The 22,956-nt window shown below is 45.9% G+C and overlaps 1 protein-coding gene across 5 annotated transcripts in view; it reads right to left on the bottom strand.

The window, feature by feature from the left end:
* Positions 1-22,956, bottom strand: part of RALGAPA2 (Ral GTPase activating protein catalytic subunit alpha 2) — a 279,884-nt gene that overhangs the window by 87,157 nt on the left and 169,771 nt on the right. For all 5 annotated transcript variants that reach the window (XR_014778094.1, XM_084776127.1, XM_084776128.1 and 2 more), the window contains 7 exons: positions 22,031-22,099; positions 21,626-21,763; positions 20,411-20,594; positions 17,137-17,908; positions 15,359-15,430; positions 7,803-7,926; positions 5,399-5,554 (listed from right to left, as the gene is read on the bottom strand). Coding sequence is in view for 4 of the 5 variants with exons in the window: in XM_084776127.1 (XP_084632253.1) it covers positions 5,399-5,554; positions 7,803-7,926; positions 15,359-15,430; positions 17,137-17,908; positions 20,411-20,594; positions 21,626-21,763; positions 22,031-22,099 (1,515 nt within the window). In the remaining variant the exon portion in view is untranslated. The remainder of the gene's footprint in view (positions 1-5,398; positions 5,555-7,802; positions 7,927-15,358; positions 15,431-17,136; positions 17,909-20,410; positions 20,595-21,625; positions 21,764-22,030; positions 22,100-22,956) is intronic.

Below are 22,956 nucleotides of genomic sequence, written 5' to 3'. Positions count from 1 at the left end.
GCTTTGTGTAATTCCATCTTTACCTTATTTTATAAGAAGTGCCATCTCAGGAGTGCTCTGTCTGCCAAGTGCACAAAACAACAAGACTATGGCCCCCACTCATGATTACTTGTAGGCCACAGGCTGGGAGAACACACATACATGTACTTATGTATGCATGTGTATATGCACACATATGTATGTGTGTATATATAAACACACACACACACTACATATATATGTGTGTGTGACATTTCAAAATGATACCGTGTGTATACACAGAGACCCATACAATCAATTTATAATAAAACTACATGCACAAAACATCTCTTACTGTTGTAAGTACATTTACAGCTTTGTGCTGGGCTGCATTCAGTTGGAGCTTCCTGATCTCAGCCCACATCTAAAGCTATTTTACTGATATATCTTGAGTAGTTTAACTCACTTATTTAGACAGTTTATAAGTAAAGAGACTATGAACTTCAAAAACCCACAGACTCTGGTGTCCTTGGGAAGGCCTTGGGAAGGTCTGCACAGACCCTTCCAGGCTCTTCTAGGGCAGACCTTCACTAGGTGCAAGAACGTCTCTGATCAGCAGCCTGTGTGGTGACCCCACCTACCTGGTCTGGAGAGACCTGCAAAGGGATCATTGGAGAAACCCAGAAGTGTAGCTAAACCCAACAGGCTGCAGCGATGGAAACGCTGGCCTGAACTGAAGTTCTGAAACTGTACAGACCGGCAGAGCCAGGGGCCGGGAGGCCTGGGGGGAGCGAGGTTTCTCCTCAGAGCAGGGAATGCCTTCCCGCACCAGGAACAAGGGACCAAACTTGAAAGCACCTTAATATGCCCGAGATGTTATGCCAGAGCTTATGCTCTAGAAAAATAGAAAAAGGGTACTCTGGGATAGTGTACATTTGAAACGTGTTACCGTAGATACTATTTTCTTTAGATAAGATTTGATCATAAAGAGAAAACCCATGGTGACCTCAGCATGGCCTCTTTTCGAGTCATCAAGTTACAAAGGCAGCTGCCTGTTGAGGTGCCTGCTTGTTTTTCACTCTACGCTTCTGGAGGTGACTGTACACACCAATTATTTACAGAGAGACCTGCACCTGCACCTTTGTGCTCACACGGAGTAAAGGATGGGATTAGACCGAGTCCGAACAGGGGCTCCAGAAAAGCACAACTGCGCGAGCCCTGCACAAGCCACAACGGTCCAGAACAACGTAATGGAGTCAACACCTCTTTGTAAATGCGAACATTACCCCGCGCATCATTTCACTTTTCCTCCTCACTCCATCGTTAACCCTCACAAATGTTAAAGGCTCAAAGGGTAGCAGGCAAAAAGAAAAGCCGAAGCACAGCCAACCCAGCTACCGCATGAAGGTTTTGCTATTTTCTTATCTTTTTAAGGCACTAAACTCTCACAGCTGGATGTGTCCTGCTTGCGCTCACCAGGAACGGAACCTGGAGCTTCATGCACGCGGTGCTCTGCTCTGCTACTGAGTTACGTTCCAGCCCTAGCCTTATCTGCGTCTCGGCTGGTTGGTGGCTACCTTTCCTATTTCTAACAGAACTTCCAAAGAGCCTGGAACAGTGCTTTGACACTTAGTCCTTTTGTAGTGACAGTATTAGAGCGAGGATGGCCAACAAGACAAGATGGACAGGTTTCTATGGTAAATGTGGATAGATCTAGTTGAAACTTTGGGAGGGATCTGGAGCGTTAGGAGACAACTGTAGGACATAGGGCTACCCTGGAGTTCAGCTCACAGCCCTCATCCTCCAAAGTCAGCCAGCCCCGCACTCTTTGTTATGATGTTGGCTGAAGCGACTGACCGGAGGCAATCAGTCCACTTAGCAAACCCTGCTGGGCCTTGCTGCTTCCACGCAATGCCACACCTAACCCCTGCGGCCTCTCCTTTTCACCCACAAGGGCAGAGTGCATCACTCGCTCTGAGACGATACAGTGATTACTGAAATCCTGCAGTTACTCTGCCCCTTCTAAAGTATGTTATTCAATTATATAACCTAAGTAAACCTCTTCTAATTTTATTTGCCTCAGTATTCTGAGAAAACTCCAGCATAGAAGAGCAGTGCCGCACTAATTGACCCTTCCTCCTACTGTGATGATTCTGCAATTATGGAAGAACTGTTTTGTAATATTCACCACCTCAGACCTGCGTTCAGTGTCATGCACCTCAGATTTCTGGATACTGTACAGCTCAATCACCTAAACCACAAAACCAGGAGCTGGGACCATGGGCCAATTGACTGGACTGTCTGGAGCAAAGCACAGAAATCACACCCTCGTGCCTATGACGAGAAGTCAAGTACACAAAACAAATGGAACCGATATGGACAATACATCAGGACAGAACACAGTGACCATCTCAGAAAATTAGGAAATATTCCTGAACCCTAAAGTGGTGCTCAGTTCAGAGGGGATTTCAATAGAGACTCTTACAGAACTGTGACTGGAGGCCATTAAGTTAGAAATCCACCCACAGCTCTGCTCGCGGACAAGCGTGACTGGAGGTGTGTGTCCTCGGGAGGTACGGGACTAGGTGGGAGCTGCACTCCCACTGCCTCCTGCTGCCACTGTGCCATGAGCCCCAGAAGGCCTCAGGCTTACAGAACAAACAGGTTCCTGAGCCTCAAGAAATCAGTCTCATGTCCTGCTATCCCCAGCCCTGACAAGAGTTTTTAAAGCCCTTCTGCCCGAGCTGTTCTGCCTGCTGCTGCCAGGCTGCACGCCTGCACGCCACTGGTGACACTGGTCATGGTCCACACCTAATAGGCTGACCTCCTTTCCCGACTAATTGCATTACATCGCCAGCTGGCTCCAGAAGGAGTCGTCTGTCTGATTGAAGAATCCGGGCTCCTCAGTGGGCCCGGCTGCTACTTTTACTAAGTAACAGTCAGGCCTGACATCGCCTTTGTTCAGCTGACAGTGTGCCCATCCTAAAATCTAAGTTTTATTTGTAAATTAACCAAGAAACTTCCTGCCAGAACAGAGCTGCTTGGAGGCTGATAATGTGGGCCTTTCATCCCCTTTCATTCGCACTGTATCACTGCCAATTTGTTTTTCATGTGGCTGGCCAGCCTGAGGCTATAAAAGCCTTGTAAGACATAAGTGCAATTATAGTCCTGGAGTCAAATGAATTGGGCAAATCCAATAGCACAGCTCTGTCCCCACTCTGCAAACCCCTACAGCAGTGAGATTAGCTGTGAAAAATCTAATCTAGCTAGAGCTAACAAATTTCTGCAGTGAAGGATCAAAAGTTCAGTATGGGGTTGCAACCGCATTGCAGAATGTAAAAAGTCCCCGCATGACAAGGGCAGAACAGAGCAGGAATCACTTTAGAATTCTGCAGCTCATTTTTAAGCTGTTAGGGACAATTTAGTTAGAGTAAGTCAGGGAGCCGGGGGCTGCCGTTATGTGACTGATTTTTCTGCCTAACTGTGAGACATCCTGGTAAAGAGAGTTTATCGTTAATAGTGCTAAATCTTAGAGCGGCAAACGGTTTCAGCTGCTTTTTGCTTATTACTGTGGGGATTGTCCCATCCAGAGCAAGCCTTGGGACGTTATTTATAGCAGCATTATGTCAAAAAAACAGTATAAAAACAAAAATTAAAGGCCTTTCTACTTAAGAAATACCTCAAAACAGTTTATATGCAAATCTTTCTTTAACACATAATTGTCAATCATGGGGAAAAAAATTATACAACATGGAGACAGTATGCAGAGTGTGAAGAATGTACAAGTTACCCCAAATTAAAAAACAAAAGCAAAAACATTCAAGTATAGCCTGGGGTCTTGGTGAAGCTATTCCAGATTCTGGGATCTGGGATACCAGACAGCAGGGTCCTCCTTTCTCTGAGCACTGCAGCCATTAGAACCCAAGCTGGACAGGCGGCTCCTTCACACCTGTGGGAACCAGCACATGGCTAGCGCTCCCACTAGCTGTGAGGTTCCCAGCCCAGGGAGGCCAGGGCAGTATGCAGGGCTATGCTGGTGAAAGGCTGTTGAATTTCTGAATGCATATTGTGCTTTTTACATCTGAGACACTTGATCACTATGGAAATTGTCTGTGACCCGAGTTTTGATGATGTCTCACGTGCACTGTTGTTCATCATGTATGCAGTCCAGACATCTGTGGCTACAGTGGTGAAAAAGCAAAACCAGAGACAAAAGAAATGAAGCAGATACAGTAGGGTCCACGAACTAATATCAATCATTTGGTTAATGGGGCAGGGGAAAAAGAATCAATTACACCAGTGGACAGTGACAAGGGCTGATGGCCAGAGAGTTCCTACAAGGTATCATGCTAAGCAATTTTTCTGGCATTGTTTCACTTACTGACTCAACAGTACTGTGCCATGGGCTCCATTTTTAATCTTATTTAATACATGGAAAACTGAGACAAAGGCTGGTAAAATAATTAGACACACGCTTGGGCCTAGATCTGTCTGGCCCTAGCTTTACTCCCAATGGGCAGCCTTAGCATTTGAGATCCTGCCCTCAGTTGTTCCATTGTGAAGTTAGAGGAGAGAATGTAAGCTCTGTCACCTACTGTCCCACAGGGAAAGCACAAGTCACGGTTGCTCTAGGATGCTCCTTTCGCCTAGAAACTTACAGGAGTGGTTTTCTTATATACTATATTTCTCTCCCATTAATGTGCTCCTCATCCAGAAACAGAGCCTCCTCACCTACAAACAGAGCCTCCTCATCCAGAAACAGAGCCTCCTCATCCAGAAACAGAGCCTCCTCATCCAGAAACAGAGCCTCCTCATCCAGAAACAGAGCCTCCTCACCACCAACAGAGCCTCCTCATACAGACGCAGCCTTCTCAAGCGAACACTCTGCAGGCTGGGGAGTTCGAGGCCCTGTCTCTCTGGTGGAGTTCCTCTGAGAGCATGAGGCTTACTTTGAATTTCAGAGAAAACTATTTATAAGGCAGAAGGTGAGTAGAACAAAGGGTAAACATTCAAGATGGGACATCTGGGCAGCAACGCATCCGCAGTGTCACTTTGACAAACACTGGTAGCTCATCCTAGCATCCTCGGGATGTGGGGCAATGTTTTCCTAGAGCCTTCCCAGCACTTGTGTCATATTCCCATTATGTGTTGTGGCCTTTGTCAATCTGTGAGGTAAAAATATTGTCTCTCAGGTAATTACCATGAAAGAAGCTCCAAAATAGCCACACTAAGGCCCTCTTCTTCCTGGTCTTTAACGCAGGACTATGGTTGTGCTAAGTTGGTATTTTAGACTCAGCAAACTGTAGCCTGAGAAGAGCGATGACACTGACTGTAGCCCCAAGAAAGCAGTGTTGGGGTGTGCTAGGGCTTGGCTACCATCCAGACCCCAGAGCCTCACTTACATGAGGGAGCGAGGTGCTGCCCCTGCGGACCCCCTTACCTTTTTGGTGAGTGAGTCGTCTGAATCTGATGGCATTCGAGTGGAAACATGGAAAATGACTTCCACGGTGGAGGTAGCATAGTAAGGGGCCGTCTGTCCTGTGCTGCCATTGCGCTGAAGGCCGCCCATGAACCCACAGTGGGTGGACAGATCCACCTGATGGGCACAACGCAAAGAGTCAGGGTCACAATGGGCTACTCTTACTCATTAGGCAGCAACGTGAGTTGAAAACAACTATTTTCATTTTAATAGATTTCTTTCTGATTACAAACAAATACAAGTTAGACAAAATTAAAATTTCAAAGAAAAAATGAAGAACATCAAAAATGAGTCTGGTCTGAAACCCTACTACATGAAAACCACAATCAAGATTTAAGGGCTGTATGCCTCAGCAGTACGCTGCTTGTCGAGCAAGTGTTGGCTTTGATCCCCAGCATTTCTCTAACTTCTCCCCTTCATGTGTGTGGGCACGTACATATCTAAATACGTCTGAATATTAGACAGCCCCTTATCTGTGGAGATTTGTCTTATGTGTTTCAAAACCACAAACAGTACTGTTTTTCCCTTTGTCTATAGACCTATAATAAAGTTTATCACTTAAACAAGTTATTTTAACAATTTTAAAAAGTACAAATTTAACTGTTATAATAAAAGTCGCATGAATGTGATATCTCTTTCAAATATAGTCTACTGTGTTTTGCCCTTTTCACTTATTAAAAATACGTCACAGAGTCTCTGGCATATGCACATTGCTAGCACCACTACCCTTAAACTCTGGGGCTATTATGTATAAACACACAACACACAACACACCCACATCCATCCCCAAACACAGTTTCCTCACTAACGGATCTGCAGGACTTTCTGCTTCTCAAACTGGAAAGAACATTTAAAAGAGTGTTTCTGTAAGATGTGGGGTCAAGGGAAACAGAAGTTACACAACTTAGCAACCATTATTAACCTGCCTGCGTTCACACCACTGCCATCAGTCTACAGGTGTTTCTTCTCAGAGACTGGATCTCAGTTTTAACTTGCCACAAACTATTATCTCCATCAATAAAACACCCATCCTAACCTACACGAAATGGGAAACTACTTCTGTACCAAATATAACCAGCACTCAACCTGAATTACTGCTCCAGTCACACCTCTGCTTTCTTTTTCTATGGCCCCAGGGATGGAACACGGGGCCTGGACACGCCAGGCAAGTGCCCTACCACTGAGCTACACTCCCAGCCTCTTCTAGTTATCTCCTTAAACTTTGCTGAGAAGGCATCATTTAAGAGAGAGAGAGAGAGAGAGAGAGAGAGAGAGGAAGGGAGGGAGGGAGGGAGAGAGAGAGAGGAAGAGAGACAGAGAGACAGAGAGACAGACACACACACACACAGAGAGAGAGAGAGAGAGAGAGAAGCTAAATAACAAACGCATCTAACCATACTAACAAGAACAGTGGTTCCCTGCATGTTGCGATAGCCCTTGGGTTTTCTGGAAAGAACATGGCCGCGGTCTTGACCTTGATGTACTCTCTCGTAATGCCGTCTGCACAGAGGCCCCTGATAAATAAGACTGGACTCTTGGCAGAAAAGTTGTACCTTTTGTTTTGTTTTGTTTTGTTTTTGTTTTCGAGACAGGGTTTCTCTGTGAATCCTTGGCTGTCCTGGACTCTCTCTGTAGACCAGGCTGGCCTCGAACTCACAGTGATCCACCTGCCTCTGCCTCCTGAGGGCATGCGCCACCACTGCTCAGATTGAAAAGTTGTTGTTTTGCAGTCAAAGCATCCTTAACACAGATAACTCAGACAACTGAGCAACCGAAAGTAAGAGAAAGGAAAAAAAAGTATCTTATATACTTTTGACTTCCATTTGGCCTTGTACGCCTGCTTTTCAGGTTCTAGGGAAACACTCTCCTCTAGACTCACGTTCGGAGGAGGCAGGGATTATGTGTCTCTGCGTGCATATCCGTTAGTTTATCTTCCAGTAAAGAAACCCAACTCCTTATCAGCCATTCTGGAGCTGTGCATCAGGGAGCTGCAGCCAGCTACATTCACGGTCTAGTTCTGCTGTTTTACTTAGACCCCCCACTTCTTGTCTACCATGTCGCTGCTTCTTTCCTTCCAACCCCGCGGGGGCCACGCTTGCCCTCTTCTGCCACAAACTGCTGCCCATGGCTGGCTTAGCCCACATGACTACACAGTTCTGGTGCAAAGCAAATGAAAAGATAATTAAGGAGAAACAGACGTCCACAGACAGAATAGTAAGAAGAGGCAGATTTCAAGGTCAGTGCAATCCTCAAGACCTCTATGCATGCTATATTTGCATTTGAAAATATAACAAAGCATATACACAACTCATGTCTTCTTTAAATACTGATAGTCAGCAACCACATAATGAATGAGGCTAATTACCTCCCATCCAAGACCAGCAACGAAGTCTTCATAGGCCTGGCTTCCCCTGTCATTGGCGAGAATGGAACACTTGTCTTCTTGCCCTTCAGCAATGTAAAACACTGCGATCTTATGTGTCTCGCGGCTATAAATGTTTAAATTTAAAGGCGTTAGAATGCGCGCGCGCGCACACACACACACACACACACACAGAGTTTAATTTTACTGTTATTACAATTGTTTTATTCCTTATGCACTCGCTAAGGGTGCATCACTAGTCTAAGGTGGTCAACGCATGACCTTATTTGCATTCTGCAAGCCCTGCAATGAAATCAGTATTACTGCTGCGCCATCTGCCTTGCAGGGGTGACTGAAAGGAGGCAGAAGGGTAAAGAAGCGGGAGACACTGACAGCAGCTATCATCCTCTGGGTTCTTCCCCTGCTTGGTGATGAGCACTGTCTTCTAAAGTACTTCAAGTCGACATGCATTTGACTAGCTATCAATTGGAGCTATGAGACATGTTAAGACTTTGTGAAAAATGGAAGCACTTAGGTATTTTTTTGTGAAAGGATGTGTTCTGACTATTCAGGGACACCGTTTATGCTGGACAGCTGTTCTGGACATATAACAGTTCTGGACAGTCTTTTGGACATATAAATTCTTTATCTGTTTGCTGTATGATATGTGGCAGTTTCCTGTTATATCATGTAAATGTCATTCACACTCTGAAGAAAGGAGACTTGTCTTTTCATCTTTTTTTTTAAACATCCAGTGTGGTATTTGGCTCAGCTAAGTCTCCATTAAGCTGACCAGATATATGACAGCATATTTGAATATGTAATGGCCAATTTCTACACATGATACAGTGGAGTAAAGTACTAAAATAATGGGAACCCCCCCTATCAAGCTATTTAGTGAGAGTCTGAAGATGAAAGCTTGCCTGTTGTTGAGACGAAGCTTAATCAAGAACCACTCATCACTCAGCAGCACCGTCGTCCGTGAGCATTATCCTACTGTAGCCTCAATACCAAGAGAATTAGATCCCCACTTCCGGGGCAGCCCCACCCTTCCTGCATTTACACTGCATCATGAAAAACTGCATAGGAAAAAGCATTAAGTGCTTCAGCAACACGGAAATGTTTCTACTGTCTAATTGTTTAATATCTCAACACTGTAATATGATTAGACATCCAAATTGGTAGATCTGGACTCCATATTTTAACAAATTCTCAAATATTTCCTTCTTCATGGTTATTTTTCTACTTATTAAGCGAGGCTAACTGACGCTAAGCTAAAAATTTACATAAATCACTGGAGGAAGAGCATTCGCTCCTATTCGTTAGCTATGTATCCACCACCCTCCCCCCACTCATACCCACCACCCTCCCCCCACTCATGTCCACCACCCTCCCCCCACTCATACCCACCACCCTCCCCCCACTCATGTCCACCACCCTCCCCCCACTCATACCCACCACCCTCCCCCCACTCATACCCACCACCCTCCCCCCACTCATACCCACCACCCTCCCCCCACTCATGTCCACCACCCTCCCCCCACTCATGTCCACCACCCTCCCCCCACTCATGTCCACCACCCTCCCCCCACTCATGTCCACCACCCTCCCCCCACTCATGTCCACCACCCTCCCCCCACTCATGTCCACCACCCTCCCCCCACTCATGTCCACCACCCTCCCCCCACTCATGTCCACCACCCTCCCCCCACTCATGTCCACCACCCTCCCCCCACTCATGTCCACCACCTTCCCCCCACTCATACCCACCACCCTCCCCCCACTCATGTCCACCACCCTCCCCCCACTCATGTCCACCACCCTCCCCCCACTCATACCCACCACCCTCCCCCCACTCATGTCCACCACCTTCCCCCCACTCATGTCCACCACCCTCCCCCCACTCATGTCCACCACCCTCCCCCCACTCATACCCACCACCCTCCCCCCACTCATGTCCACCACCCTCCCCCCACTCATGTCCACCACCCTCCCCCCACTCATACCCACCACCCTCCCCCCACTCATACCCACCACCCTCCCCCCACTCATGTCCACCACCCTCCCCCCACTCATGTCCACCACCCTCCCCCCACTCATGTCCACCACCCTCCCCCCACTCATGTCCACCACCTTCCCCCCACTCATACCCACCACCCTCCCCCCACTCATGTCCACCACCCTCCCCCCACTCATGTCCACCACCCTCCCCCCACTCATACCCACCACCCTCCCCCCACTCATGTCCACCACCCTCCCCCCACTCATGTCCACCACCCTCCCCCCACTCATGTCCACCACCCTCCCCCCACTCATACCCACCACCCTCCCCCCACTCATGTCCACCACCCTCCCCCCACTCATGTCCACCACCCTCCCCCCACTCATGTCCACCACCCTCCCCCCACTCATGTCCACCACCCTCCCCCCACTCATGTCCACCACCCTCCCCCCACTCATGTCCACCACCCTCCTCCCACTCATGTCCACCACCCTCCTCCCACTCATGTCCACCACCCTCCCCCCACTCATGTCCACCACCCTCCCCCCACTCATACCCACCACCCTCCCCCCACTCATGTCCACCACCCTCCCCCCACTCATGTCCACCACCCTCCCCCCACTCATACCCACCACCCTCCCCCCACTCATACTCACCACCCTCCCCCCACTCATACCCACCACCCTCCCCCCACTCATACCCACCACCCTCCCCCCACTCATGTCCACCACCCTCCCCCCACTCATGTCCACCACCCTCCCCCCACTCATACCCACCACCCTCCCCCCACTCATGTCCACCACCCTCCCCCCACTCATACCCACCACCCTCCCCCCACTCATGTCCACCACCCTCCCCCCACTCATACCCACCACCCTCCCCCCACTCATGTCCACCACCCTCCCCCCACTCATGTCCACCACCCTCCCCCCACTCATGTCCACCACCCTCCCCCCACTCATGTCTACCACCCTCCCCCCTACTTATCATTCTTATGGAATAAATGTATGTGAAGAAGAATCAGAAAACACAGAAAAAAGGATAAAAAGAAGAGTTCTCTCAGTTTGTACACATAAACAAACAACATGGCTACACCACGTGTGGAAATGGAAAGGGATGCTGTAAGGAGAATGACTTTATTGTAGCGATGGGCCCTGCAGGCGTGTGCAGTCCTGTAGTGAAGAGCTTAGGGACTCCAGAAACAACCGTACCATTTACTGCCTTGAAAGACACGGGGAAAAAGAAGGGTCCCCTACAATATGATTGCTCATCACAAGAACTGTAATAATTTGGCAGTTGGGATGATGGTAGCAGACACACCCAAAAGGTTGTTTCAACAAAAGAACAAAAGCATAGCTTCTTAATTTCTCTTTGCAACTCTCTCTACGTCTTAAAAGTCCTTAGCATTCAATTTTTCTCTGTTCTATAGATGTGACACACCAAACAACAATAACCACCTTAGTTTTCTCTGAAGTACATCGGTGTTTTATCCTTAAAGCCCAAGACTTTGCCACCCTGGGACCTTGAGTTAACTCAGTGTAGGAGGCACAGAAAGCTAAGCTCAAATGGGGGAGGACTAACTGATGTGGGTGTGAGGAAAGGTGACCTTTAGCTGTAAACACTCATCAAATTCCATATCCTCTAAAATATTAGCACTGCAGAGAGCCTGCTAAGATGCAGGCGCTATGCGTGGCCCTTTTAGTGCCAGGCTTTTGAAATGGTAATTACAACATCAACAGCACTTCATATCTACAAGCTGCACAACCAGTGCGTGAAGAGCGAGTAATTCAGCAACACACATACATAAAATCAACAATGTCACCATCCTCATTAGAATGCATTTTTTCTTTCTTCTTAGAAAAAGATCAGAATAGTTCTGTTTTCTTGTGCTGTCAGACTTTTAAAACTAAATAAAGAAAAACATGACTTTACTACTTCCTTCACCACACAGTGGTAAGAAAGCCCACAGTGATTTGTATGTACAGCCATCACACACAGTATAAAGACCTTAGCTGCAAGACTACTTTTCTCAAAACACCTGAAGAAGGCACTATGCCCCCACAACAGTGACATAAACTGATACCGGGAATAACAGGAAATATCCTGAAAGTTGAGGGACAAGATGTGTTCTTGCATCGTATCTGACCAATCTAGGGCATGGGCCAGACTCCCTTCAGGTGAAGAACACCAGACTTAGTTTGGGTTTTTAAAAGGCAATCTTGAAAAATACCTTTTCTCATTAAGTAAGTTGATGTGCATCTAGAGGCCAAAACGACAGACTTAAGTCCAGGACTTGGGGTTTTAAGTGAAGGTTAATCAAAGGGCAGAAGATTGCCAATCAGCTACCCAAAGCCATATTTTACTGCAACAGCACCCCAGGGAGCTAATTCAATTGCACCTCATGCAACTAAAGTGCATTAACATTCAACAAATTGGCTACAATTACAAGATACCAGTGCATTCACTTAACACTGGAGAAGCAGGGAATAATTCAGCATACGCCGAGAAAGGCTGGGATTGGGGCCCAAATGATCGCGTGTTTAACATGGAAGGACAGAGGGAGGGACGCAAGCGCCCTGAAGGAATTTCTGAGGGCTCAGTCTCTGTCCTGAAGAGAAAAAGGAGAGGCAGACTGAACAGGGAAATGGCAGTATCAGGCTCTAAAATCCTTTTTAAACATTTTTGAAATTCAAAGTATGCTTTACTTGAATCAAGAAATAAAAACATTGAAAATACCAACAGAGGTGCAGTATCTGCCCTAAGGACGAGTTCTTTCTTCAATTACAACTACAAATGAATCACTGGAGCCTGTGTATTTTCTTTTCTTTTAATTTTATTTCTTAATTCGAAAAGTCTCACCACTCTCCAGAGCAGTAGCGTTACCAGGGCCTCACGTCACCCTTCTGCAGATAGACTCAGGCTCACAGCAGCCACCCTTGCACACTCCCAACACTCAGAAAACACACAGACAGCACATGCTTCGACATGTGTGTGGCTCTGAGCAAGCTGTGAATGATAAGAAAGACACATAGGAAGGTAGAAAAGAAAAAAAAATACATAAAGCCCCACCCAAAATGGTTCATATAAATTAATTTCTTAATTCTACATGCTTCTGAAAGAGTGAAAGGACATATAGCTGTGAGTAAGCTATGACTTCATCTGCCGAGTCCTTAGTGAGAGAGCAGGACAGAGTCCATGGCAGGAAGGCAGACAGATAGGGAGAGGAGCAAAGAAATACAGGTGATCAGTTCCCACTACAGCCAGCTTCTTCCCCGGCCTCCTGACTTGAGACAAAAGCTGGCAGCCGTCTCCTGTCAGCAGGTCCACTACTCATGGACTGGCTCAACAAGTTCCAGGCTGCATCAGGACACGCCACATAACAGTTGTGGACCAATCTGCCATCTGTCTTCAAACTGACTAACCCTAAAGTAGGGGAGGGAAACTCCTCAGAGGTAAAACTCTAGCCCTGGAGGAGAGGCTGGGTTTTCAGCTTCCCGAGTTCCCCCTCTGCTCTGAGGAGGGTCTTTTTCTGTATGGCTGCTCCATGCAGGTTTCTCACCTCCAATAAATGCCTTTCAACTGCTGATGGCAGTGCCTGAGGTTCCCCTGCTGCCACCTGCCGCACTTGAGACTTTCCTGCCATTTAATTCTGTAACTGGCAGAAGGAACAAACTCAAACAAGACCCCTAGATTGAGCAGGGCGTGGTAGTGCACGCTGTGATCCTAGTGCTTAGGGACACAGTTGCAGGCAGATCACTGTGAGTTCAAGGTAGCCTGGTCTACAAAGCAAGTCCAAGACAGCCAAGGGCACACAGGGAAACCCTGTCTTGAAAGGGGAAAAAGACGCCTAGATTGAATCATTTGTGTTGTGACAAAAAGGTTTTTTTTTTATTAAGTCCCTGTAAAGGTGTGAGGTGTGTGTGTGTGTGTGTGTGTGTGTGTGTGTGTGTAGTTCACTAGTTGTTGCTGTCATACCTAGGGGTCACAAATTTAAACCACTAACAAATTATCACAGTTATAAACCTGATATGCAAACAAGTGGCAGGAGCCGCACCAAGAATTTACTTAAGAATAACCAATAAAACCACAAGAAAGCCGCCTGAACACAAATGATAGTGAAAATACTTGCTTAGAAAACAGCATGGCACTGACATAGAAAACTCTTAGGCCAATGGATGAGAACCCTAAATAAACCCATTCAGTTGCAAGCACTTATTTTTTGACAACTATGCCTAAAACACACAAGGGAGAAAACCAGGCTGTGTAATGTATGTAAGAATGAAATTAGATCCCTATATAAAAATCAATTCAAATGTTCTAAAGACCTACCTTTTAAAGCTGGGCATGGCAGCACACACCTTTAACACCAGCACTCAGAGAGGCAGAGGCAGGTGGACCTGAGTTTGAGGCCAGCCTGGTCTGCAGTGCAAGTTCCAAGACAGCCAGGGCTACACAGAAAGGCTCTCTCTCTCAAAAATAAACAAATAAACAAATAAATAAAGGCAAACAAACAAACAAATAAACAAGCTACCTATATTTTAGACTAAAGCTGCCAGAGTAAAACAAAGAAGATACTTCAAGGCAAAAGAATAGACAGAGATTTTCTAATAGCAGAGAAAATAATTTGAAGAACTAGAAAATGGTATTATTAAAATTAAAAAGCTTCTGCACAGCGGGGGAGAAAATCACATCCTGAAGAGACAACTACAGAATAAGAAAGACAAAAAAAACCTAATGTCAGACAGGGTCTGGTATATAGGATATAAAAATAACCACAAAGTTAAACCCCTAAACCGTAAACCATCAAATCAACAAATAGTTTATTGAACAGAATAGTTCTTAAGAGGAAAAACAAGTGGTCTATAAATAATTTAAAAAGTGTCCAACATTTTTAGCCACCACAGAAATACCAATTACAACCACCTTAAGATTCTGTCTCATCTCAGTCAGAACAGCTATCATCAAATAAGTGTGGGACTTGGGGGTTATTCACTGCTAGTGGGAATACACAGTGCAACCAGTGTAGAAATCACCCCAAAGTGGTCAGCCCTCAACACACGCAATTAAACAATGCTAAACAGACTCAGAAAGTTATATATGTGCATGTACACACACACACACACACACATACATACACACACACACACACACACCCCTTTAAGAGGACTTTTAAAAAAGCCATGAAGGGAGGTGGTATTATTATTATTATTGTTGTTGTTGTTGTTATTATTATTATTATTATTATTATCGAAAAGAAAGCCTATGATCCCAGCTACTTGAGGGTTGAGGCAGAAGAATTACATGCTTGAGGCCTACATGTCTGGGCTACAGAGTATGTTGAAGGCCAGCCTGAGCAGCCTGAGAGTCCCTGTGTCTCAACAAAACAAAGCAAAGCAAAGCAAAACACCAAGGTTCAATCAAGGTCAATGTCAGCAGATCCTGGGCTACAGAAATACTCTGGGTGTCTCTGTAGGTGCCTTCTTTCCTGGAACTGTATTTGATACCATGCACTCACAAAGTTAAACAGGAAAAGATATTTCAGTATACTTTCACATACCATTGACGTGAGTCCAAATTCTTTAGCTCTCTCAATAATTTTGAATTTTTCTTCAACAAGTGAAAGTTCTTCCTACAAAGACAAAAAGTATTCAAGAAGAAATTCATGTGGCCACAGACCAACTTTGCTACTTTCTAATCCAAAAGCAAACTTAGCCACTGTGGCATGACCCCATAGGTTATATATGTGAATGCTTGGTCATTAGGGAGTGGCACTATTAGGAGGTGTGTCCTTGTGGGGGTACATGTGACCTGGTTGGAGGAAGGTCACTCAGGGTAGGCTTTGGGGTTTCAGAAGCTCAAGCCAGGCCCAATGTCTGTGTCCTCCTGCTGCCTGAGGATCCAGATGTGGAACTCTGAGCTCCCTCTCCAGCCCATGTCTGCTGTGTGCAGTAATGGTTCCTGCCATGATTACAACACAACTAAATGCCTTCCTTTATAAGAGTGGCCATGTCACACTATAGTAACACTGAGACAGCATCACCCTATCCATCTGCAATCTCGTCCGCTGAAGAACCGTGATGGGTACTGCAGAGGTTTGAATGAGATGTCTCCTGCATCCTTGGGCATTTGAAGACTGCCTACTTGGTGGTGCTATTTGGGTAACTTTCCGAGACGCGTCCTGGCTAGAGAAGGTAAGTCACTGTGGGTAGGCATTGAGGTTTCAGGTCACTTGCCACTCGGTGCTCTCTCTGCTTCCTGTTATCTGTTGGAAATGCAACTTCTCAGCTGTTGTCTGGCTGCCATGTGTGTCACCTGCTGTTCCTGCCGTTATGGACGCTAAGCATCTGGAACCACGTGTCCAAAATAAACTCTTTCTCCTGTAAGTTGCCTTGTTCATAGTGTTTTATCATAGCAAAAGCAAGCAACTCAGAGGTCTTCAATATAAGCCCCACTTTCCTTGAGCATACAGAGATATAGAGATCCCACTATATCCTGTTGCCATGTAGTGATACTGGAAAGCTCTTCAGTCAACTGGCATGCCCCTCACATGCAAGTGCTCCTGTCAGTTTCAGCATGAGCCCTATGGCTCTCTTCTCCACCTGGCCTTTAGCATTTGTTTTTTTTTTGTCTTGCTTTTTGAGACAGGGTTTCTCTGTGTAGACCTGGCTGGCCTTGAATTCACAGAGATCCTCCTGCCTCTGCCTCCCGAGTGCTGGGCTTAAAGTTGTGCACTACCACACCCGGCTCCCACCCAGGCCCAGTTCTCAACCCCACTCTCTTTTCTGAGGTTTCCTCCACTACCCTGACTGCGCACTGGATCAAACTGCTCCTCTCGGCCTGCTGTGTCACCTGTGTCACTGTGTCATTTGTCTGGGGGCACCATGGTCACGCCCCTCACCAATCCTGTGGCCAGACAGTGGTTTACTCACCTTTGCAGCCCATTTGCATCTTACATGAAAACAGCAATAGTAATTGCAAGGGAGGCAAAGAGGGAAACACTTGCTACATACGCTTTCAAAGGTCCGACGGGTGTTTGGAATTCAAGCTGTGTCCTAGTATAGTGCATTTTGTTTTATTTCTATCTTTAATCCAGTAGCCAGAAATGATGTGTAAATTCTGAAATCCAGAGAAACCTCCATTTCTTATTCTTTAACCTCAAATTGATTAAAAAAGAAAAGAAGAAGAAGGAGGAGGAAGAAGAAGAGGAGGAGGAGGAAGAGGAGGAGTAAAGGAAGAAGAAGAAGAAGAAGAAGAAGAAGAAGAAGAAGAAGAAGAAGAAGAAGAAGAAGAAGAAGCATCCTCACATAACATAATAAACATTCAGAGCTGAGTTACCTTCTGTCCCAGGAATTCATTCCCAAGTCATCGAGCAACAGCCTGCAGAAATAAAAGGGGCCCCGGGGCTCCACTGGTGAGGGCTGCCCTTGGCTGGTGACCTTCACTGCAGAAGTCGAGCTACACCTCCGGACATACTCATCTTCCTGTGTGCTCTGGCGCAGGAGGACCTCAATGATTTCCTTCTCTTGGTCACAGTCCATTCCGCACGGGGGTGGGGAAGGCTCATTTAGATTTAGTTGTGATGGTAAAAGGCATTCAGGACTTGCGCGGCCAATGTTCTCAAGTAACTTGTCAAGTGCGTCGTCTCCCTCCTCACTGTGAGACAAGTCTTTCTGAGGGCCACATGTGTGATGGTGCCAGGCAGGAATCTGAAGTGAGGGGTTCCTGCCCTGGGGTGTCAAGCGGCCTTCGAGAGGTCCGTATAAAACCTTGCCATCCCAAGAGTACTTCCCTGAGATATCCCTCACGATGACTCTCACATCTGAGAGCGAGCCTCCCGGGGGCCCTCCAGCTGGGCCTTCTGCTGGTGTCTGCAGATAGGAGATGAGGGTGCTGTCATTAAACACAAAGAGCTGCAGGTTTGGGCTTCTGAACACCTCCGAGGACAGCTCCGCTCCCTCCACGTGAGCGTTGTCATGGTTTTCGCTGACCAGGCTGTGCAGCACAGCAGGGCCCCCACTCAGTGGGTAGTGGCCCAGGTGGTTCACCAGGTGGGCCATGACCATCCGTGCAGTGAGAGGGATCAATTCCACACTTCGTCTCTTTTTCTCTGTGAACAGCAAGAAGGAAATGTGAGGAGAGAGTCGGGACACCGTGAAATTTTGGTCAATAGTTTGGATGTTTGATTTTTATTTTTGTTTTGTTTTGGGAGACAAGGTGTCACTGTATAGCACTGGCTGGCCTGGAACTCACTATGGAGACCAGGTTGGCCTGGAACTCACAGAGACACACCTGTCTCTGCCTCTGTTAGGATTAGGGTGTTAGGTGTGTAGCACAACACCCAGCTTAATGCTTGATTTTTAATTGTGAGATTGGTTTTTTTTCTTTGACACTAATTCTATTTGAATACAAGAAGTGAGTTGAAACAGACTGCTAAAGAACCCACTTACAGGAAGATGCCATTCTGAAAGACTTGTAGAATTCTATAGATACAGGAGTAAGCCAAAGAGAAGCATTCTCACGTTAGACTGATAAAGTTCAGAGGTTTAGAAGATGAGAATTAAAAAACCTGGTTAGAAGGGCAGCTGGGACCAGCAAGCAGGCCAGGAACTGCCTCTGATGGGTTAAGGTAAACCTGAAAAGAACATTATTAAACATTGGCCCTTTAAACCTTTAAAAGACTAGAAACAATATGTTTAATAACCACTGTGACAATTTATTTGCTATTAGGGCACTTAAAGTATTTAAGAGAATTTGTCGTATTAATCAAACATGGGGCACTTAGAAGAACTTAACTAAATTTGTACTTAATGATTTAGTATCCAAGAGTGACTAGTTTATAAATTTTAATTTAAATGTAAACAAAGACTTGAACAACAGCATGAGGTACCAGGGTTTTAGAAAATCAGATAAAATGGAAAGGCAGATAAGCTAAATCTATAACTAGAAATTGAACTTTCTTAAGGTTTAGAGTGGCTGGGGAAACTTCAATCCTCAAAATTTATAAAAGCCTGGTACATCAACTTAATAACAAGTGAAAATGAAACTTTAAAAATTGTATGGAAAAATGCCTATATTTAAATCAAGGTTTATAATTTGAACTTAGACCTTTAAGAAATAACTGGGTTTTGAACTCACAATGTGAAAAATCAAGTATTAATTAGCACATAAAGCATTATAAACATATGACTTTATGCTGAATACTTTTAGCTTTATACATTAACCAACTGGCTTACTTATAACATATTGTTTTGTGGTGTCCCACCAAAAGGTTCATTTTTTTTTAAAGAAACAAGAGTCCAGTTACATCTCTTCTAAACTTAAACTTTTTTCCACAACCTAAGAGAAACATGTAAGATTTCTATATAACTAAGAAAGGTGACATTCCAGCTAAGAAATGCTACTGCCCAGAGACACACATGGAAGCAGCTGGGAGCTCCAGCTCCTCACGTGAACCACGCCATCATCATGGCAGCAGGACAGGCACAGAGAGAACCATAAAGTGACAAAGGGCACGGCAGGCTGGAGAGGCGACTTTCCTCTTCTTTTGCTCACAGAGGGTGTGCTTTTGGTTCGAATTTTGTGAATGTTGGAATTCTATGAAGGAAAATGGCCTGGAGTCCTATTAATCAAGGTGTAAACCATGCCATGATGACACTTCTAATAAAAGTGAAGTCAGGAAAAGAAGTCCTTGTGAAACACCGACCTCTCCTCCTACCACGTTTCAGTTGAGTCAGCTTCCTCTACATCCCTGAGAAGCAGAGATGATCTGTATTCTACTAATGACAGAACCAGCCCAGGGCTTTGTCAAACTATTAAAAAAGGAAAGACTCCAGTGTCTTCGTTTCTCTAAATCCCTAGAGGAAACTCAAAGCTAGAATGTCCTTTGTCCTTTCCCTCTCACCTCCCGAAGCTCCTCCCCTTCCTTCTGTTTTAAGTAGTTAGTGAATAACGAGCAATCTGAACACGTGCACTCACACGTGGCTTGACTGTGTGTCTTGCTTGTAACTTTATTTAAAAGTAGTAATTATATCAAGAATAGGCAATGGTCTAAGTAAGTCACTGAAATAGGGCTAAATCTATTTTAGCGTGGATTGTACAGGCTGCACTCGCACCTGACCACAGCCTGCTGTGTCTCTTCCCTCTCCACCAAAGGCCCATGAGAGAAGTCTGTCACAGGGTTGAGTGGTTACCAACGTCCTTCATGAGGGGCTCCTGGTCTAGATACTCCAGGAGCTCTGTCAAAGCAGCCCACCTGCTGAGTCTAGCTTAAGTTCTTCCCCCTGGGAAGTCCTGAGGATGCTACCTACCTGGCTAGATGCAAAGCTTTTGGGGGATAGAAAAGGAGCCCTTTTTTTATGTGTGCATTCCACGGGTATAAGACAAACAGGTTTCCAGTAGCGCAAGACCATGTGAATAATTTAAGATGGGGAAAAAAGAGAGGAGGAAAAAGAGGAAGAAACGGAGAAAGAGGTTTGCCATTAGAGACCTTATTAACTGGGATTTCAACCTCAACAAGTAGATTCAAAACAAACCTAAAACACAAGCAAGGGCAGGATTCCAACCACATCTCTTCCTGTCCATGAGACTGTATATGTGTAGGCATACGCACCCTCCTGCACAGTCAGTAGGTTCCCCAGGTCTGCTGATGAATGGTACTGGACTGGCTCGGAGTTCCTCACATTTGCCAGAGGCAGGAAGGGGTCATAATCCGTGGATGACAAGTCAGCCAAGGTCAGAGTGTAGTGACTCTGCTGTGTGTAAGTGCTCGAGCCACAGACACAGCAGTGCAGAACCTGAGGAGAACAGACAGGAATGGCACCCTGCATGCCACCCCTCCTCAGCCCTGACAGACGGCCCAGACCCCACAGTGCTTGGGAGACAGGACTCCCTCCTAGGAACATGTCAGGATACAGGCTCCTTCCCATTCTTAAATATCTTCTTGCTACTAGCAAGTCAATAACAATATGTATGTTCTCAGGGCAAATGGAAACACAGGGGAAGGTGCCTGTTTCAGTTCTGGTGTGATTGCTCACACCTCAGTCTTTCATCCTGCAAAGGCAACAAGGTGGAAGGCGCCAGCCCAGGAGGTGAAAGAAGCTGTGGGAAAGCCCTCCTGGCAGAGGGAAGGGTGACCACAACCTGAGGTTAAATCAGTTCAACACAGGAGCCCATGAATTATAAGGAATGGTTTAATGCAACTTTGAAAGTATAATGAAATATACGTAAATTGAACACAGATTTTAGTCTCTAAATTCTGACAAAGTGACATTTCTTAACTCATATCCTAAGGATTATTTTCCCTTTGTGTTCTTTTATTTTGTTTTTGGTTCTGGTTTTGAGATGCAGTCTTATTATATAGTCTAGGCTGCCTTCAACTCAAAGCAATCAATACTTTTGCCCCCATGATCCCAAGCACTGGGATTACAGCCATGCACCACCACACCTGCCTCTTGTGGCTTATTTAAGGCAAAGAGATTACTAGAAGCATTATGTTTTCTTTCGAACTCTGATAAGCAGATCTTTGTGAAGCTGATGCGGCAGACCCTCCTATGATATAAAGTAGACACAGACCATGTGCCATGAAGATTGAGGTCATTCTGATGAGACGGCAGACGACAGTCATGTGAAAGGTACGCATCTTCACCTTGGCAACCACCATTTCTCTACAACTGAACCTGTTCTGCTTACTCATTAAGTACTCATTTCTTCCCAAATGTATAACCTTCCACAGGTCATTTTTCAGAAGGCAGAAATGCATGAATGTACAAAATGTATAACATTTTGGTAATTTTTAATCTGTGCCCAAGGCTTAAAGGAGACTCACCCTGTAGATATAATCCAACAAGGGAGCCCGGGACGGGTGCAGCTCCTCCAGGACTGCCGTGGACACAGGATGGAGAAGGGCACTCACAGGCAACGCCATGCACCAGTCCAAGAGGCAGAGGAGCAAGGACACAATAAACTAGAAGAAGAAATATACCCAGAGCTTACACTATGGTCCTTAGGACCTACTCCATGTAAAAATAATGTAACCGTCCCTGAGAACATTCAGTATTTAATGGGCATTCAAATGTAAGCAAGTAAGTAAGCAAAAAGAGCTTACATAGGAAAAAAAATTTAAGTCAACATATAAGGATGCTATAAATGACACCATCGTTTGTAGTAGTAGTTACCATTCTGTCTACATTTAAAAATAACTCTGAGGAAAGCTACCTAACATGTCACTTACCTTTTTATCTGTTTCCACTGAGGAGTACTCGGCACTTGGTAAAAGGAATGCGATTGTGGCCACAAGGATCTGCAGAGAAGACAAGACCCAGTGCAGCAGACCGGAGTTATGGTTTGGCAGCCATATGTTAAGAATCCCAAGGTGGCCTTGCAACGAAACACGGCCTGGTGCCGACTCACTGGATGGTGACACAATGCTGAGGGCCAGTTGTTGATTTGAAAATTATGATCACATCATGGTTTCTACTTCTTTTACAGGGGACTGAGACCTCAAGGCAAGAGCAGTTCTCTCTATAGTCACATGACTTCTACTATTAGTCCCACATTTCTAGGGAAGTGGAAAAAAAGTCTTCAGAAGTAACTGTGCATAGGTTCCTGTTTGCTATCTTATAAATCAGCGCAGGTCTCACCTCCTGTTCCGGCACCACAGCATGCCCTGCATTCTCATGGACGTCCTGCCTGGATAACTACAAGGTGATGCTAAACCCAACTTTACATTCTGCAGCAGAGTAAAAGGCCTATTTCACTCCAGGTCACCTGAGGTCAAAAACCACTTAGGACTCTCGCTGTGATTCTGAGAGAACAAAGTGATCTCAGCCACTGAAGTCTGTCTGGGGTTGGGAGGCTACGGATCTTCACCACTTCTCTCTCCCTTCATGGGGACAAATCAAATCGCAGCATCTCCGCTGGATGAGCAAAGGCTTGCTTGAAGAAGTAGATACAAAACTGCCAGGCATGGGTGTGCAGCATCACAGGCACCTGCGAGTCAACCTCTGCCCAGCTCTGAGCAAAGACCCCTGTGTGGTAACCAATCTCCAAGAAGCTGTGGTTGAGATGACACTTCCTGTTCCTCCGGCCCCTCTCCCTGCCACCCCACCCCACCCCCCCACCCCACCCCCGCAGAGGTTAATCCTGCACTGATCTCAT

Source organism: Acomys minous (genome assembly GCF_964271855.1).
Source record: "Acomys minous genome assembly, chromosome: 3".
Classification (NCBI taxonomy): Eukaryota; Metazoa; Chordata; class Mammalia; order Rodentia; family Muridae; genus Acomys; species Acomys minous.
This window is presented reverse-complemented; position numbering and strand designations above follow the sequence as displayed.